The sequence below is a fragment of the Camelus dromedarius genome, chromosome 35 (genome assembly GCF_036321535.1).
Source record: "Camelus dromedarius isolate mCamDro1 chromosome 35, mCamDro1.pat, whole genome shotgun sequence".
NCBI classification, from domain to species: domain Eukaryota; kingdom Metazoa; phylum Chordata; class Mammalia; order Artiodactyla; family Camelidae; genus Camelus; species Camelus dromedarius.
In genome coordinates this window covers 15,777,782-15,796,483 of record NC_087470.1, presented here as the reverse complement: position 1 = coordinate 15,796,483, position 18,702 = coordinate 15,777,782, and the positions used below count along the sequence as shown (strand labels likewise).

General features: G+C 54.3%; 1 protein-coding gene across 11 annotated transcripts in view; it reads left to right on the top strand.

Annotated features, from left to right (window-relative positions):
• The first annotated feature begins 1,756 nt into the window (after positions 1 to 1,756).
• The window catches only part of IKZF1 (IKAROS family zinc finger 1), an 87,601-nt gene continuing 70,655 nt past the window's right edge, over positions 1,757 to 18,702 (top strand). For 2 of the 11 annotated variants that reach the window (XM_064482360.1, XM_064482353.1), the window contains exons 1-2: positions 3,058 to 3,423; positions 16,682 to 16,735. In XM_064482360.1, coding sequence (XP_064338430.1) covers positions 3,381 to 3,423; positions 16,682 to 16,735 — 97 coding nt within the window. In that variant the 5' untranslated portion in view covers positions 3,058 to 3,380. Of the gene's footprint in view, positions 1,843 to 1,878; positions 2,085 to 3,052; positions 3,424 to 6,610; positions 7,121 to 12,274; positions 12,466 to 16,681; positions 16,736 to 18,702 lie in introns of those variants that run through there. The other 9 variants (XM_064482358.1, XM_064482357.1, XM_064482356.1 and 6 more) reach the window with 9 other exon arrangements.

Genomic DNA, 18,702 nt, shown 5'->3' with positions numbered 1-18,702 from the left:
TTATTAATTGAAGGAAAAATGCCATCGTGATAATAGCTTCCTGTGTACATTATCTCATTTAACTCCAGTGAATTCCAGCGACACCACTGGAAAATAGGTATGTTCTTTGTCGGTATACACATGACAAACTCAGAGAGGTCAAGTAAGCTGCCAAGACTCACACAGCTAGGAAGAAACAAAACTATTCACTGTATCTTTTCACCTCACTCGCCCTTTAACCCCATAAAACCCACACTCCTTTAAAACCCTTTGCCGAGGGGACGGTATAGCTCAGTGGTAGAGCGCATGCTTAGCATGCACGACATCCTGGGTCCGATCCCTGGTACCTCCACATACAAAAAAAAAAAAAAAGATTTTAAAATCCCCTGTCATCTCTGCCAGAACAGAAGTGCCAGGAGCTGCCTCCCTGATTATAACAGTAAGCTCTGAATAAATAGCCTTTGATTAATTTTATAGGCATTCTTTATTCTTCTGAAAAGATTACCTAGAAAAGAAAAAAAAAGTGGTAATGTAGCAGTCATTGGCTGAATAAACCAAGCTGTTATTAAACATTCTAACCTTCTGAAAACAGCTAGATACGTATATTGCCGAAGAAAGAAAACAACTTTAGAATTATAATTTTTAAAAGGAGCACCCGGTTTCAATTTCCACTGATACGTTTTCTCCTCCAGTGGGTTTTTATTGCTGTCTCGTTCCTTCTGTTCCACCTGTCTGGAAACTGATTTTTCTCTGTTTGCTCCCCGTCTTGATAAGACCCCCCGGTTAATAATTATATTTATAGACGGGGAGACAGAGGCTCAGAGAGGTTAAGGTCGTCGGTCAAGATCACACAGCCCAAACCATCTGGGCTCCTAGCCCCCTGCTCTTCTGTCTTAGGTAGATCTGCCTTGGCCAGAAGTCCATGTCTGAGTCCTTGACCCCCACTGCTGGGGACCACGGCACCTGTTTAGAGAGAAGCCTGGGGCGGGATGGGGGGGGTGGCTAAGGGAACTGCCCTCATCCAAGAACTGGAGGCGTGTGTCACAACCCCTCCACTGCACCATCAGCGTCCCTTCGGGCCTTGCACCTCATGTTTCTTGCCTAATTTAATCTTGGCAAGGACCCTTAAAGATGGAGTAGCATTGAATTCTTTTGCAGATAAAGAAGACGAGGGTCGGGGAGGTTCAGGAACTTGCCCAAGGCCACAGAGGTAAGGGAAGGTCTAGGAATTAAGTCAGAGAACCTTTTACTAGTCCCGCCTCCTCTGGCCGTAAGCAGGGAGTTAGCTGGCTGGGGCGCAACACAGCGGAATTTCAGGACCAACTGAGGAATCCTATTGCTTAAGTGGTCCAGGGAGAATGTGACGCTGTTTGAAGCTCATGGAGGGGAGAAGAGCCTTCTCCTGGGGCCGGGATGGCAGGGGCTTGGAGGTCACCAGGGTGCCCGGCCCTGCCACCTGCAGCCTCTTCACACAGGCCACCGCCTTTGGCGGTGACACTCAGCTGCCGGGCCCTTGGCTAGTAGGCAGACCAGGGCACTTGGAAGTCCCGCACGCGCTCCCCTTCAAGGCCCACGGCGCCCTGTGTCCCTCTTCCCGGGAACGACCCTGGGTGCAGGTGTGCTGCCCACAGCGATGCTCCGGGCACTTGTCTGTCCCTGCCGGATGCGCCCTGCAAGTCTTACAGGGCAGGGGCCTCGACTCCCGCAGCCCAGTCCCTCCCCCAGAGCTCGCGAGGGCGCGGGGTGCATTTGCAGAATTCGTGGCTCTCCCCTCTTCTGCTCAGATTGAACACCCTTGCCTGACTCCTGCTCGGGTGGGGCCCGCCTAGTCAGAATGATGGATTCCTCGCGGAGGGCGAAGAGGTGCGCCGTCAGAGCCGGCATTCCTGTTTGAACCGACACACGGCGCCGCTTCCACGCGGCTCCGGGGAGCGGGGAGGGGGAGGCCCGAGGTGCACCGAGCCCGCCGGGGACCGGGCTGCAGGTCTGCCCGCCGCACCAGCTGCCCCGCTGCCGCCCTTTCGCACTCGCGTGTGCACACAGGCCAAGATGGAAGGCGCGATCCTAACTTCTGCCTCGAGCAGGTGGGAGGGAAGACGCGAGAGGTATTCCATTGGTTGTCTGGGAAAATGAACTGCACCTTCCCCTGACTTGCCGAGGATCAACTTTGCCCACCCCCCTCGGGTGGGCACTCAGCGCCTGGGGTCGCAGCCGGAGCCTGGAAGCGAAGTGGCCCCGGGGCGAGGGAAGGGGGCCGGGTGGGCAGCGGGCGTCCCCAGACGTTGGGGAAAGTGCTGTTCGGGGTCCCGAGTCCCCCCCACCCGCCGGGGCGAGCAGGCGGGTGCCCAGAGGGACGGCCCGGGACGCGGGGCGGCGGGTCCCCGGGAGCACGCCCGCCCCGCGCGCGTGGTCCGAGGGTTAAGCGCGGTTCCCGTGGCGCGGCGGCCGGCGTCGCCGCCGGGGGCCCCAGCCCGGGAGCGCCGGCCACCGCCGGCCACCGCTGGCCACCGCGACGCGGCGCTGGCATGGGAAAGCGCGGTGGCGCGGGGCGGGGTGGGGGGAGCCGGGCGCGGGCGAGCGGGCGGCAGCGGGCGGAGGGCCAGCAGGTACGGCCCGCGCGCCCCGCCGCCTCGGGGGCCCCGCCGGGGCGGGGGTGCGTGCGACCCGGCCACGCAGTAAAGTTTGTGCGCGCGGCCCCGGAGTTGCGGGCGGGCCGGCGGCGCGCCCCGCTCCGTGCCCGGCTCCATGTGTCGCTCGGTGCCCCGCGCCCCCTCCGAGTCCCTCTCCGATCCACGCGCCCCGCGCCCCGCTCCGGGGGAGTCTCCCATCCCCAAGCCCCGCGCCCCGCGCCGAGGGCTCTCCCATCCCCGCTCCGGTGCAGCCCGGCCGGCGCGGCGGACGCACCCCCGCAGGTGGGGAGCGCGGGCCGGCGGGGGCGCGGCGCGCAGGGGGCCCCGGAGCGCGGCCCGTGGGCGGCGCTGTGCGCGCGGGACGGGCGGCCGGCCGGGAGCGCGGGCGCCGGGTCGGAGCCGGCGGCGGGGAGGGGGGTGGGGTGGGGAGCGCGGCGGAGAAATGGGGAACCGTGCGAGTGAGCAACTTCAGGAAGTCATTGTGAAAGAAAGCCGGGAAGAGCTCGGCGGCCCGGCGAGCCGGGCGCCCTGACAAGTGCCCGCGCGGCCCGCGCCCGGGGCGGCGACTGCGGTGACGGTCCCTGGGGCCCCGCGGGGCGCAGCCGAGACCCGCGCGGGACCCTTGGCCGCGGCGGGGCAGCCGATCGGGCGCGCCCGCGGGGCGGAGGAGCCCGGCTCTGAGGACCCGCTGCGGACCCCCCCGAAGTGCGACGCCCGAGTCCACGTGAGTGCTTTGCGATGGAATTTCAGTAGGAAAACTTGGGGCAGCTGATGGACGGAGAAGGAGAGACAGAGGGAAAGAAAGGAGGCGCAGGTGGGTGCCGCCTGGGTTCGCCCTGGTCAGCTTCTCCTTTCCGGGGACGGGGAGAGCGGCGACCTTCGCCAAAACCTCGGCCACTTCGAGCTGCGTGAAGGTCCAGGCCGGCAGGGGGACACTTCTGAGCCGCCCCGCTGCCACCATGAGGAGGACCTTCTGGCTCCCAGCCGTATTTAAATTGATGCAGGCTTATGCAGTGAGATCGCGGAAGTCAGCCTTTACATAAAGTCATTCCGCTGGAGCTTTCTTGTCTTATTTTTGAGGCGAGGCATTTTTGCTCCGGCTGTAAAATAACTTGATCGAGTCTGAGCTCGCTTTTTGCAAAATAGGAATGATCCCGGTGTGGAAAAGTTGGTGGTACTTTTGCTGAGGGCCATGTCTGGCCCTCGCGGTTAGGAAACCCCTCGGTGAAAAGGCACCGGGTTCCTTGCGACTCTGAAATGTGTTTCTACAAATTTGTCAGGGATCCTGGCTGATTCCTAAGGAAGCTTCCTGAAGCTGTGATTGTATTTTTCCTTCTAACTTGGAGGCACCGAGTGTGGCACAGATGAGACGCAATGAGGGCGAAAGAGAAGGGTCACCATTCCCAGGGTCTGAGCAGACACCGCTTGCAAATGCAGTTTCCATTCTGTCTGGGCAGCAGCGGCCGCCGGAGTGCGTTTCCAGGCCGTGTGTGTATGTGTGTGTGTGTGTGTGTGTGTCTCCCTCTCTCACACACTCACAGGCTCCCACCCTGCTCCCCGAGGAGCTTTGAGATGCCTCGGTTTAAACTTGGAGACACAAACCAGTATTGAAGGCATATCTCCTTACCAGTCAGATCAACTTCTGTTAAAAGTAAAAAAAAAAAAAAATAGAAAATTATGGAAGTTGAAAATATTTATCATGCATAATATTTCAAGTTTGGTGGAAATTTAAAGGCTATTAAGGATTGGTTCACTTTGGTTATGGGTTGATCGGAATCCACAACCTGCAGGAAACACTCTGAGGCCCTTGAATATATTTCTTTGTTTGAAAATGTTTATTTGATCAGGTTGTTTGGATGGATTCACCTTTGATATGGGATTTTTAAAGTAACAGTTCTGGTGTTACTTACAGTGAATGTGCCAGAATCGTTTCAGGGACAAATCAGATTATTTGCTACGTGGCTGAAAATTTAAACAGTCACAAATATCTGTGGCCAGGAGGAATATACTTGCCTGTACCTTAGGACATACAGAGAGAGTTATAAAATAATTTGTCCCCGTGGATATAAACGGTGGTGTCACATTTTAAAATCCTATGCAATTTGGGTTTGATATAATGTATCTGCTATCAGAACTTCCCATGGACATACACATTTATTCCTTTTTTAACGTGGGGGAAAAAAAGTGCTTCTCTGTCTCAAAGTCCACCAGAGCTGAAGACACAAACATATTACAGAGCTGAATGGTCAGGTTTTCTGCCCCTTCTGTTTCGTGGTGATAGTTGAAGGGAGGAGTTTGAGACGCCCCACCCGGCTTATGTCTTCACTTCATCCTTCTTTTAATTAAAGGGCTGCTTCTTGGAAAACTCTGCATCCTCTGGAATTCAGAAGCACCGTAGTAATAACAGCCCTTCATCAGGGTCTCGGGGGATGAGCCCTCAGGTCCGTAAATGAAAGTGTGTGTGTGTGTGTGTGTGTGTGTGTTACGTCTTTTGAGAAGTTTGCCCCGAGGAGAGAGTCTTGTAGCCATTTCTCTTGTAAAAAAAAATTAAGATCACAGCCAACTTCCTGGCCAGGAGGCCTGCCGCCTGCCGAGCTGGGGAGCTCTGTGTCTTCCTCACTCGCCTGGGGACTCAGAGTTTGCCGAGAGGTGCCCTTTGCTTTGGGGACCTCCCCCCTCCACCCCCCACCCCCCCGCCGCGCCCTGGGACTTGGATGTGTGTGTCCCCGTTTGGTTGGCCTGATAGCGTATGGTCAGTGTGAGCGTCAAGCTCTTGAGGTCGGAGAGGACGCAAGGTTTATATACATTGTCTACTACGAGCCACGCTGCGAAAGCCACACCCCACACACACGCCGCTTATGTGCAGCCTGGTGCGTATTAATAGACACAGGAAATAAAGACATTATGCGAGCGTGTGCACAGCCGGCGTGGGAAGAGACGCGTGGGGGGGCCGGGTGCCACGGGCCTTCAGCATCAGACGCACCTGGCCTGAGTCATAACCCCCCCCCCTTTTGGAATTTCTTTCTTTTCACCGTTTGCTAAGACAAGGCGGGTTTTCCGACTTGTGCAACGGTGAGCGTTGGTCCAAGGATGTTAGTCCTTTGAGGGGTGTCTGCCTCAGACGCTGGCAGTTAACCCCGAATGTGTCAAGTGTGGCCGCGCCGAGGGGTATTTTTGTTTTCTTTCCTCTCCCCTAATCTTTGTAATTATGAAGTCGTCTCGCTGTGAAATAAGTAATGGTTTCCTGGCCTTGTTGGAATGGGGAGTCAGGTGCTCCAGGCCCCAGGGAGCGAGAGAGCGAAGACCCTTTTGGGTGATTTCCTTGCTCTTTCTATACGAATTTTTGGGCGCTGTGACTCCTGCTTGTGGCCACGAGACGGTTAACGTCAGTCCCGGTCCCCGGTGGGGCCACTGGTGTGTGCAGGGCCCTCAGACGTGTGGACTGTCCTTCCATTACCGGGGAGCAATCAGCGATGCATCCTTTGAGGCTTACGAGGGGGGACCATTCCGTTTTCGCTCAAAACAGGCACCCGTCCAAGTGGGATCTGGACAAACACATTTCAAGTCCAGCCGAGGAGGGAGCGGGGAGTGGGGCCCCCCAGGGGCCGGATCCCAGGCCAGGGCAGCAGCTCGGACCGTAGTGTGGCCCAGACGCTGACGCTGGCTCCTTCGCGTAGACCCGGGTGACTGGCGTTCCTGGCCGTTGAATAAATGAGTCCCCTCCCCTGCCCCCGTTATCTTTCTGCCTCTCCGGCAATGTCTGTTCACGCCCTTCCACATTCAGGGTGTTTGTTTTACTAGCCTGTGTTTGCCAGGGTTTTGAAATGCTGGGTGCTGTTCTAAAGAACATGTTTGAGACGCTCTGAGACGTTAAGAGGGGAAGGCTGCGGTCAGGGTCACAAGCAAAACAGCAAACCAAAGAGGCTTTGCAGAAGGATCCCAAGTGGAGAGGTGGGCAGGGCCGGCCCTGCGCGGTGTGTGTCGCTGCGGGTCTCTGCCGAGAAGGGTCTGGTGGGGGGGCCTGTTCAGTTGGGTTTTTTTTTTTTTCCTTCTCCAATGTTACTGCAGGGAACAGGTACACATCCTGTGTGCTTCCCATGGCCAAGCTAAACGTGGTGAGGACTCCAAGTCCCGGGCCTGGGGGCCACTGGTCATCCCTGCCCCAGGCCTGGTCCTGTTTCCCTCCTCCCGTGGCCTGCGGGGGAGCTCACGCTGCCTGTTGAGTGAAAGCTCCCTCTCCCGCCCCCCGCGAGCCCATCGGAGCCGCCGACGTCCGCATCATCTCTGAACCCGATTTGGTCAGGACAGGAAACTCAAGCTCCCTTCCTGCCCATGTTTTCCTGAGAGAAAAACACTCTTCCCTCCTTTTTTGCATATTTGGCAAGTCGGTCCACCTTCCTCTCCGCCCCAGTGGAGTGCGGGCCAGGCGCTGGTGACGGAGGGTCCCTTCCAGGTGGCGGAGTCGAGGGGACTCTGGGCAGCCCGGGGTCCGCAGACCCCAGCCCTCAAAGGTAGGATTGGGTGGGAGAGGCAGCCCCCCCACCCTGGGGTCCCTGGGAGGCACAGGCTCCTCGGTGAGTGTCGCTGGTTTCTTTGCTGCCTCAGCCTGGACGGGCCACCTGCCATCTTCCCGGCGGGTGGTGGCCTGGGTCCCAGCACCTGCCGGGCACCCCCACCCCGCGGGGCTGTCTGAGGGTGATGGAGAGCCCATCACGCGCCAGTTGCGCTCTCTCGGCTTTCGGGTGGTCCCACGCGCCACCTCCTGATGGCTGGTGGCCCAGGGCCACTGCGTAACGGATGGCTTCAAGCAGGCCCTCATTAGTGGTGAAGGGCCCGCTTCGTTTTCTCCCATTCAAGTGTGCAATGATTTATGTCTCTTCAGCAGCCGGCTCACTGCTGGAGGAAATCTGACTCCCCTTCCTGCCGGTGTTCGCGCCAAAAGCTGGCTGCCATGGACGGGCAGCCGGGAGCGAGCCTCCAGCGTGTGCTGCGTGGGGGACCCGAGGCTGTTCCTTTGGGGCCCCCCAGCCCTTCCGTCCTCTCTGCCCCTCCGCCTCTGACTCTCCTCCGCCTTTCTTCCAAGTGTGGGGTTTGGGCTGAAACCACTAAGAACAGCTTACAGAATTTTTGAGGGACCCCATCCACGCTGACATGGACGTCTGTGTCCCCGTTTGGGAGGTCACAGACACTCCCAGGCGCTTTTCTGGCAGTCTGAAGCTGTCTGAAATCGAACAGCGTGGTTCGGATCCGAGTCCTTTCCTAAAGCCATGTGTTCCAGTATGAATTTGGATTCCTGAGTTTCGGGCCCATTTTTGGGGTTACATCAGGTTTTCTGGGTGAACTTGGAGCAAATGGAACAGGCCATGAGATCCTTCCCCTCGACCTGATGGGGAAAAAAAAATGTTTCTCTTAGAATCTTGAGGAGGAATGAAAATGAGGGATTCATCTTTCATAAGCTGCCTTCTGAGGCATTCTGAAGTGTCCCCTGGGCTCTTAATGGAAACTGCAAAGTGCCAGTGACCGCCCCCCTCCGGCACGAGCCCACTTTTAGCCTGAAAAAGTGACCTTTTTCCCTCCTCCTTTTGTACTGAGTTTTGTGCAGGGCAGAAAATTAAAGTGTTGTTCGAACAGGTTCACGGTGACAGCGGATTGAGAAATTGTGTACCCTGCTTCGTTAAATTAAAATCCGACTGCTAATGACCTCAGCTTGTTAGAGATAAGGCCAGTAATTACCATTTAAAAATCATGTGATCCCACTGGCACCACCAAAGAAAAAAAAAGAAAAAAGAAAAAAACCATAAAAATAAAATTTAGAAAAATGGTTTGGAAATTCCTAGTGCATTTCTGTGTTTCCTCGCTTCTGCCTAGACTGATAGGTGTTAAACCTGCATTAAAAGACTTTTTTTCAGTTTAATTTGGCGCAGACAGGCTTTTGTAAAAGAAATCCAGTTTGCTGCAAAAAAAAAATAAATTAATAAAATCACTGTAAGTCAAATATTGAAAAGAAAGAATTTAAACTTAAGGGCCGCAGAAGAATTCTGACTGCACTGTTTCAGATGTTTTCCCTGCATGTTGCTCCCGTGAATATTTCTGCCCGATTATAGAGACAGGCTGATTTTTGTAGCCCTGCGAATGAGGAAGTTGTAAGTTTCTGTGAGGTTCCACTGATGACACCCCCCTCCCCCTGGGTTTGCATGAAGACGATGCAGACGAAAGGTTGTGGGTTACAGCCTAGGCCCCGAGCAGTCCTGGTTGGGCCTGCCACCCTCTGGGACATCATTTTCCTCATGGACCCTGTCACGTGTTCTGTGGTGCTGGGTTTGTCCTCAGGGCCGTGCGGGCTTTGGTGCTGAGCTCTGTCCATCACAGACAGAAATGGAAGTCTAGAGCGTGCTTTGCTGGGTTGCTGCACCAGAGAGCCAGCTCAGAATAGCAAATATTCCTGTGTGCATCGCCCGTCGCAATCACTGTGACCAGATCGTGGGTGCCCTGAGCCTCCCCTGACACAGTTTAACCTGACTTCAGCTGAAGCATGTGAAGCTGGGGTGAGTGAAGGAAATCCCCCACGTACTGAAGCTTCTGAGACACTGAGTGATGGTTAAGGAAACCTGCATTTTGAATTTACGTTCTGTAGGCAGTGAAGATCGTTTGGAAAAGCAAACACAGATGGTTTTTTTTTTTTCTAAGCATTTTGAGAAAAAGTTACTTTATTTCAATTTGTTCTAGCCGATAGTATTGTGTGGGTGTTGTAAACAGAACTGAGGTCAGAATGCAAGTCCTTCCGGGAGAATTACCCATGGGCCCGAAAACCATGTGGCCTTAACCTGGGGAGGGTTACGGAGCTGTTCAGGTGTTAGTCCCCACCCCTCTCCGGAGCGCAGACAAAATCCCCCATATTACAGACTGGGCTGGAGCAGCCTTTTATGTTTCGTTGAATAGGAGGTAGATGGAGATTTAAGCTTCAGTGAATCAGATGCTAGTCTAGAATACATTCTCTCTCTCTGTTTGCATCTAGGTTTGCAACTAAGTCACTCAAACAAACAAACAAACAAAAAACAAACGTGACAGCACCTAAGATGATGTCCTCAGTGGGAAAGTCAGCGACAGCTTTTCAATTACTGTTCATAAATAGATACGTATACATTGTAAGCAACCAGATTACCCTGGGAGGGTTAGCATAATTTTACTTCCTTGGGTCTAAAGAACATGTAGCTTTAAAAAGAAGTCTCGTGGCTTAGTGGAAACTTCGTCCTGCAAGTACGTTTTTCGCTTTGGAATGTCACGGATGTGCAACTGGGTTTTGCTGCCTTTAATGTAGAGTTTTTAACGCATCCAGAGAAGATGATACTGGTATGTTAGGACAACGTCCCTGCTGAGAAGTCGAGATGAGAACACTGTGTTCTTTACGACAGCGTCTTTGCCCTGCGAAGTGCAGAACCAAGTTAACGTTGCATTTATTTTTTTTTTTTAATGAAAAAAAATATCTTTGAACCTGATAGAAACACAAGTAATTCCAGGCTCCTGTGTCCCTTCTTGATAATGACGGGAGGTCAGCACTTTGGGGAGATGTTTGTGTAAATCTGTGTATTGGGGGCAGTTTCTGCATTTTTTTTCTTTTTTTAGGATGTAGGTCTCACTTTTGTTTTCCAGTTGCTGGCCATGCATAAAGTCTTCTAAAATCGGGAAGAGGCCGGAAAAAAATTATTCTAAACTTAGATGTTATTTTTTTTTATTTATTTTTTTTTTTTTTACTGGAGTGATGAAGGGCCAAAGGCATTTCTATTTGAGGAAGCTACATAGGAAGTGGCCTGTGATGACAGCCATGATCAGGAAAAGTCCTACAAAAGTGTACGTAAATTGGGGGCACGTCTGCCTCCCTCAGGATTGCTGAAGACGCAGTGGTGGCTGTTAGCGGTTGGAGAGCCCGTGGTTCAGGGACGTGGAGCTCTCTGCAAGGTGCACGCACGAGGTGGGGGAGGGACACACAGCAGGGATGCTGCACCCGGGCCCCTCCTGGACCAACCTGACATCCACCCGTCCTGAGAGCGACCTGTAAACCCAGGAGACTGTCTCCAGCCCCCTTTTCAAATTTCTAATATCTCACATCTTTTTTTTTTTTTCTTCTTTCTTTCTTTTTCCTACCTCACTTTGAGACAGGTGGCCCCATGATGGCTTTGAAAAACACTCTTGTGGTTCATTTTCCTCCTGTATTAAGCACCTTTTCATGCAGGATGTCTTCAGATGGCAGAGTTCTTAGCTCTGTTTTGGAAGGGCCTCCTCAGCTCCCCCCTGCCCCGTCCTCTTTTGCATATCAGTGCCTGCCCCTCGGTGGGGGGAAAAATGTGAGGACAGAATTGCACATCTGAGCTAATTTGCCCTCAGAGAGCTGGTTCACAGCAGAATCAACCGCCAGAGGAGGCGTTTTTTTTCTGCGGCTCAGTTAAATATGGGGGAGGGGTGGGGGGGGAGGGTGAAATTCAAACTGAATTCCCCGCCATCCTGTTTAGATCTTGTTTGCATTGTTCTTGGGGCCAGCCAGCATGTCTGCGGCGGCGTAAAGGTGACAACTGTGTGGATTGGCAGCTCATTTGGGGAACCTGAAAAGAAATCAGCGATGAAATAAGAGTGTTCAGAAGTTGTGAGGGTCTCCTGACCTGTTTTGTTCAGTTGTTAAGGAAAACCCATCCGGTCCCCGCCGCCCGAACCGGACACAAAGACCCCACACGTGCGCCTGCTTTCTCCTGGAACGTTCTCTTTCTTAAGATACAGGGTGGTTCACGGTGATGCGATAGGTTTGCAAAAGAGAAAATCCACCGGTCTGAACATGAGAGGACACAGGCGTAGTGGGTTTTATTAAAGAGATCTGTGATGCAAGGCATGTTAAATAGATTATGGTCTTGGTCCCTGTTCCCCCTTCAAAATAAGCATCATCGGGTGAATGCGGAAATGACCCTGAACGTAACTCTGGGGCAACCTCACTCATCAGGGAGGGGACATAATTAATTAGTAGCCTACCTTTGACCGAATGGCCAGAATGTGACTGCATCGTGGAAGTTTTGTGATGGAGTCTGCCTGAACTGTAGTGTGTTGCAAAGCACATGCCTATTTTTCTATGAAGATGCAGGTAACGCATCCTTGTCCCTTTATTTGAGATTTGGGACCCGTTTCCCGGGGCTGTGAGGTTCCGGCGGGCAGGAATGGTACCGTCCAGTGGTCATGGGTTCAGATCTCAGCTCTGCTGTCTGTGTAGACGTGTGGCCTAGAGCAGGCTACTTCTTTCCTAACCTCAGTTTTCTCATCTGTAAAATGGAGATAAGAATAGAGATCATTGCATGAGAACAGTCCTGATGCAGTCAATTTGCATGGATTAAGGATGCACGCTTAGGAAAACAGGAGTTGAGTGTGAGATCTAATGTGGACACTGCCAGGCGCTGAGATAAAACAGCGGACAAGGTGGGTGATGCTCATGGTCTTGGAATCAGCAGGTAAATGCCAGGTGCACAGTAGTTGCTTCAGGAAAACTATTTAATACCACATCCTTCTGTTTACTGTGATTTTCTGGCATATATTAGGTGCTCAAGAGGTGTTCTGAAATATTACTGGACAGAAAATTGCCTACATGGTATCAGGGGAGGGGAAAGACGTTTGTTTAAAAAAAAATGTAGTTCGTGCTGTTTACATCTCAGAGAAGGAACTTTTGAAAAGCCCATGGAAGGACTCTGTGCCCCCTGTGGCTCACGACAGCACGTCTGGCCTCCTAGCCACTTCATCCTCTCCTCGCCGTGAATTCGTGAATTGGAAAATCATCAGGTTGTGGTTCTCCACAAGCTTTCTGGCTTCATGGATCCAGGCTCAGGTCTGGGGGTAGGGAAAGGCCGTGGCGCTTCAGAGCATGTGCTTGGGGTGGGGAGAGGAGGCGTTCGTGGGAAAGAAACGAGGGGCGCGGCGGGAGGAGGCGGAGGAGGGTCTGAGCACCGCCCCCCGGTCTGTCCCGAGCTCTTCCTGGAGCTCCTGCGCACGGGCGGGGTGGAAAGGAGGACGGTCCTGGACACGTGCCCGGACTCCTCGCTCGGAAGCCTGCACTGCCCAGGGCTGTTGGATGCTTCTGGCCTGCAGATGGCCAGGTTCCAGGCCCCGTGGGGCGGGGGGAGGAGAGGCAGGCGAGGTCAGAGAGGGGGGCCTCTGAATGGTCTCGCTGTCCCCAGGGAAGCGCCAGGTCTCCTGGAGGACACCGGGGTCCTGCAGCTCTGCTCCATCTTGTCCTCGATCCTTACATCCCCTACTGTCCAAACTCAGCCAGGTGCCCGCTCCAGAGAGAGAGGCGGGGGGGAGAGGGGGGAGAGGGGCCGGACCTCAGCTCAGCGGCCCGTCCTCAGTGGGGGCCCAGGGACGCCAGGCTGCGCCCTCCTGGAGGGCCGGCCGTCCACCGCCTCCATCACGTGGCGCGCCCTTATCTCTCCATCCAGTTCCCCTTGCGCGAGGCTCAGAACGGCCCGCTCCGAGGAGACAATAAACGCATTCATGTCTGTAAGAAGTGCGCGGTGACAGTGAGGGACGGACTGGGCTGGGCTCCCTGCGCTCTGGATGCGGCGCTCTGGCCTCCGGCCGTCTGGGCCTCGCAGGTGGAGCAGAAAGTTGCAGTGACCTCGTGAAGTGACCCGCCTCCCTTCCCAGGCCTCCTGGTCTGGGTTTGGGTGCCGGGGAAGGTTCCCAGAAACAAGTTATTAAGTGGCTTTGGGGATGAACCCCTCTTAACTGACTGCAAACTCTTTTACACTGAGATCCGATCAAGCCTGAATTCCGTTTTCCACTTGGCTCTGGGCCTTGCTTCCTTGTGGGGAAGAGAAATGCAGAGCTCGGGCTGGGGGAGCGGGGAGGGGAGTGGGTGTAGCTCAGGGGTAGAGCACATGCTTAGCATGCTTGAGGTCCTGGGTCGATCCCCGGTCCCTCCATTAAAACAATAATAATAAACAAATCGAATTACCTCTCCCTGCAGGGGAAAAAAGAGAATTTGGCTTTAGGGGAGGGTGTGGCTCAGGGCTAGGGCACATGCTTGGCACACAGGAAGTCCTGGGTCCCATCCCCAGCCCCTCCATCGGAAAGAAATGCAGACCTTGGCTTGCAAACGCATTAATGTTATGTCACGTCCCTCTTGAGAGCCTTCAGGGCTGCCCCTGGTCACTCGGTCTTGGAGGAAAAGGAATTTCCTTTCCCTCGGACAGGTTTCCACTGGTGCATTATTCCTCTGGTCTTTGTGCCAAAGCAGAGTCGCTTTGAGAAAAGAAAAAGTCAGTACCCTTTGGTCCCAAGAGATACAAAAATGTAGAGTTTGGGGAAGTTTGTGGGAGTTTGTCAGGCCACCCCTCCACCCCACAGTGTGATGTCAGAACAGACGGGCCAGGTGAGGGCAGGCCCGGGGGTGGGGGGGGCTGGGAGAATGCAGAACGGGGGGACCCCGTAATAGGGTGCAGTGGCCCCGCTGTCAGATAGGGTGGGTAGAGGGTGTGCATGAAAATCGAAGCGAGGCTGATTACCCAACATAGCTGCGTGTGATGGGGGTGGGGGTGGGATGGGGGTGGGGCGGGGTTACGGACATTCAGTGGAAATGGACACAGGCCTGGGGCTCAGATCCAGCGTCCTCTGCTCGCCGTGGTCCGCCTCTCACACCCCCACTGTCCGGAGCACAGAGGGATGCGGGTTCCAGGAAGGCACCCTCGCCCCTGCTCCCTGGGGATGCGTGTGTGCGCACGCTCCCTGCACCCCGCCCCACGGTGCCTGGTCTGCACCCCGTCCACGGGCTCAGAGCATCAGTTTGCTGCTTTGGGACGTGTTCTCACGTCTCCCCGCGTGAACGGAAGGATGCACGGAGCAGGGCTCGGCGAGGGTGGATGGAGTCTGTCCTGCCAGCAAACCCAGAGGGTCCGTGACAAAGGTCTCTGGAAGGAGGGACACCTTCTCCCGCGGGGCTGAGATGGGGCGCCTTCAGCTCGTCTATAGAACACTTTTTTCTTTTCCCTTTTCACTGGAAATTACTTGAATTACAAGAGGATACTGGTGAAGTCAGTCTCTGCCACAGAAAACTTGGATGTTAATGCATATTTGCAAAATAAAAAGATGCATGTAACATGAAATGAAAAAATATCTTACACCAGTTTATTTGGAAAATGTCCAGTGCCCTGCTGTTCCTAAAAAAAAAAAAGTCTTGTGTGTTTATAAATAAATACACACAGAAAAAAAAATGTAGTTCTCTAAGTGGTGGAAATTTGGGGCATTTATTTGCCTTTATTAAAAAATAGAGTCGTGAAAAAATTCTATCACTTCCACAGCCAAAAAGCTCAAAGTCAACATAATAAAAAAGGGGGGTTAACGTAACAGTGGTTGCCGGAAGATCTGAGTTCTGCTCGAAGGCTCTCCAGTCATCATGAGGCTGTTTTAGAGCTGGTTTGTGATATTTGACCATAAAATATTGCATTTGTCTTCAGAAAACCGAATCTCATACTGCATGGCACGGGGAATACAATTTTCCTCATCTGAGTCTGTCTTATTTCTTTAAAATCGTTCTGAGGGTTTCAGAAGAGTCACAGGTTTTTGCCTTTCTTGGTGTCCAAGGAGGTGGGACTTGGGCACACGGGGTTTTGGGGACACTGGTGTTGGTTTCATGTTTGCCTGGCTTTGGCTTGGGTGTGGACCCTCAGTCTTGGGGCTGAAACCCAGGCAGGCCCTGGAACCCTCTTCCCTTGTGGGGTCACGGCTGCCCCCCCGAGGCACACAATTGCCTTGGAAATTGGTGTCATGACTCAGGCTGGTGCAGGGACTTTCAGAAACACAGGGAAACCTTCTGCATCCGGGAATGCACACCTTCTTCATGACAAGGGCTGGTGTTGGTGAAACTGAGGTTGTGTGCCCATGTGCCCCGTGACAGCGGTCACACACACACACACACACACATGCACACACACACGTGGCCTCTGTCTGCTCAGAGCTTTCAACCAGGCTGGAGACGGGAGGGCCCCTGACCCCTCCATCGGTGTCCGGGCTGGAAAGCTCAGATCCACACGTCCGAGCCACCGAGACACACAGGTGGTCCCCCAGGAAAAAGTGACCCGATTCAGACCCAACAGACAGACTCGGTTTTGCTGGTTAGGGAAGGACCTCTCCCGAAGGCTGCCCAGCGGAGGAGAAGTGAGCAGGCTTTGCTCAGGTCACCTTCTGCTGGGCCACACATTTCTTATCCACGGAGCCACCAGCTGCCATGCATCGCGGGCACCTGCGTCCTGGGAGGCGCATGCGGCCACTGCTCCCTGGTGTTCGTGGGGGCTGGACCACAGCCTTGGGGACAGACCAGGGCATCCCCACCCAGGGCAGCTCCTCCGGGCTGGCTGTGTCCTTTTGCAGCCATCTGCCAGCAAAATAAACGGGACGGTCTGGGCGCCCTCCCGGCCGGGTCTGGCCACCGTCCCCCCGGCGTCCATCTGGGAGCTGGCGGAGTCGGAGGCAAGGGCCCTGAAAAAGGGGGACAAAGAGGGAAGCTGGCGCCTGGCCCATCTGCCAGGCCGGAGGTGTATGCATTATTGATGGAAGGAGCGCGGGAGCTGCTCAGATATGCAGCCCTGCCTGGGTAAATGAGACATTCTTCAACAAATTGCTTCGTTTTTTGATTGCTGATTGTACGCGTGTCACCAAGCTGACTCAAGGTTCATCGATGCATGCTCAGTAAATTAGAAAGAACATAACTGTGGATCAGCCAAGAGAATGAATTCTGTGCCTACAATGACCCAGGGCCATTTAATTTTCTGCTTAATTTTGTTGCAGTCAGTTTGCATTTTGGGTTATTATGCAGTTGGAAATTAACAATAAATAACAAATTTGGTCCTCCTGGGCCGGTAATGATATTTTTATAAATCTTTGTAATGCTGTTTTTAAAAGGATCAGGGTCTGCGCCCGTCTGATACTCCAGCGAGGGCTGGAGGAAGAAAGCTCATCATTGTCATGAAGTGGTCCAGGCTTCCTTGTCTCCCATCTTACGCATCGTTTGTTCTCCGCTAAAACCCTTCTTTTCTCTCTCTCTTCAGATAACCTGAGGACGATGGACGCGGATGAGGGTCAAGACATGTCCCAAGTTTCAGGTGAGACCTTGAGGGACCCCTCGCTCCACGGGGTCTCTGGACCTCAGGTGCTCGCTGCGTTCCGGGGCAGGAAGAGGGCTGATTGTGCAGAACGGAAGACCGAGATGGGATTGGGGTCAACGTTCAACGTCAGCTCTTAGACAGGATCCCAGTGTGGGAACCTGGGTGATGACATGAGGACTCCCGTTCAGTCTGAGCGCCGCTGGGCAAGGTTCCAGTGAGGCTGGGTCCTCCTGGGGAGGGAAGATGACTCAGTGGTCGGCCCTAGACCCCCAAACACACGCCAGTGGAGGTGTCCGAAAAAGAGTGAGCGGGTGGGAGGGAGGAGAAGGCAGCCTGAGACACGCATCTCTGTATGTTTACTTCGGACCATGTTGGATGTAGCTCTTCCCATCATGGGAGACCCAGGACCGGGGGCGGCGGTCGTGGGGTGAGCCCCGGGCTGGCCCACAGCCGGTCACATTCGGCGACGCCGAGGAGGGTGGGCCACCAGCCAGTCCAGCCGGGCCTGCCCGGCCCCTGGATTCTCAGGTGTAGGGACCCCAGGGCTGTCAGCAGCCTCGGGGTTTCCAGCATCTCATATGTTAGGGCCTCGGGCTCATGGTCAGTCCCAGGTGGGCCTCTGGGCAAGAATGACCTGTGTTGTCCTCCGGGCGGGGCCGGCCCGTGCCCACGGGTCCCCAGGTTGCTCCTGAGGTCTGCCTCGCGGGCTGAGTCGGTTCTCACGATGGAGACCAGGGCCGCACGTGTGGCGGCTGCCCTGCCTGCCGGCTGCTGATGGGAGGTGTGCAGGAGAGCAGAGGCCAGTCCCCCCAACCTGGAGACCCCAGCCGTCCTCCTCCTCCTCTGCCTCCTGGCCACCCACTCCCATCATTCCGGGCTTTGAAAAGACCAAGCAGAAGCCTGGCTGTTCACGGTGGCATCGAGGCGCTTGGTGGACAGTTGGCAGCAGTGAAGACTGGTCCTCAGGTTTCGCATTATCTGTATCATCTCAAGTCGTGTTGGAGGAACTTGCCCGAGACACACCCTCCCCTCCCACCTGCCCGGGAGTATTTCAACAGACGTTCCCGGCAGCGTTGGGACCGACACTGGAAAATGTCGGTACCTCCATGCCCTCGTCCATACATCTCTTAACAGGGAGGGCGGCGTGAATGTAGTTGTGTGGAAAGACACCCAAAATGTACGTGAGAGTGAAAAAAAAAAACAGGGTGTTTCAGGATGATGTGCAAAGTATGATCTCATTCTATCTTTTTTTCTTTTTTTAAGGACTAATTTTGATTTTTCGAGGGGGAGGTTTATTTATATATACATTTTTAAGTTTATTTTTTCAGTGGAGGTGCTGGGGATGGAACCCAGGACCTCGTGCATGCTAAGCACGTGCTGTACCGCTGAGCTCCACCCTCCCCCTCGTGTGATCCTATTTAAAATGGAAACGAATCGTGCACACACACAGAGACGCTTTGCACACGCCTGCACATACATGTCAGAAACACGGGCTGCTAACAGTTGCTTAGGAAAATTCTGGGGTGCTATTTATTTAATCTGGACCTCCTCTCGGAAGACGGGATGGAAGGAAAGCATGGCTTACGGCAGGAGGGAGGGACACTGGCTTTTTGTCTTCTGCTTTTCAGCATGATTTGAATTTATTTCCCTTAAGCGCATCCTTTTTAGAAGTACAAGAACTTCAAACTGTCGAACTCGAAAACAAAAACAAAAGATCTTTGGCTCTTTGAAGCCCCTCCTTTGGCTTGGCCGGGACCTTGTAGCCACTGGCAGGTGAAGTCTACACTGGGGGGAGACCTGGTCATGCCCCGGGGAAGTGGGTTCCAACCCCCGGGATTGCAGACTACGGCGCACGGTGATTGGAGTGTCAGAAACACGGGGTGTGAACCATTGCAAAGGTGAAGAGAGACCCCATCATGGTTTCTGTTCTCCTGCGTGCACTTTGCTTCCTCCTGGGCAGCTTC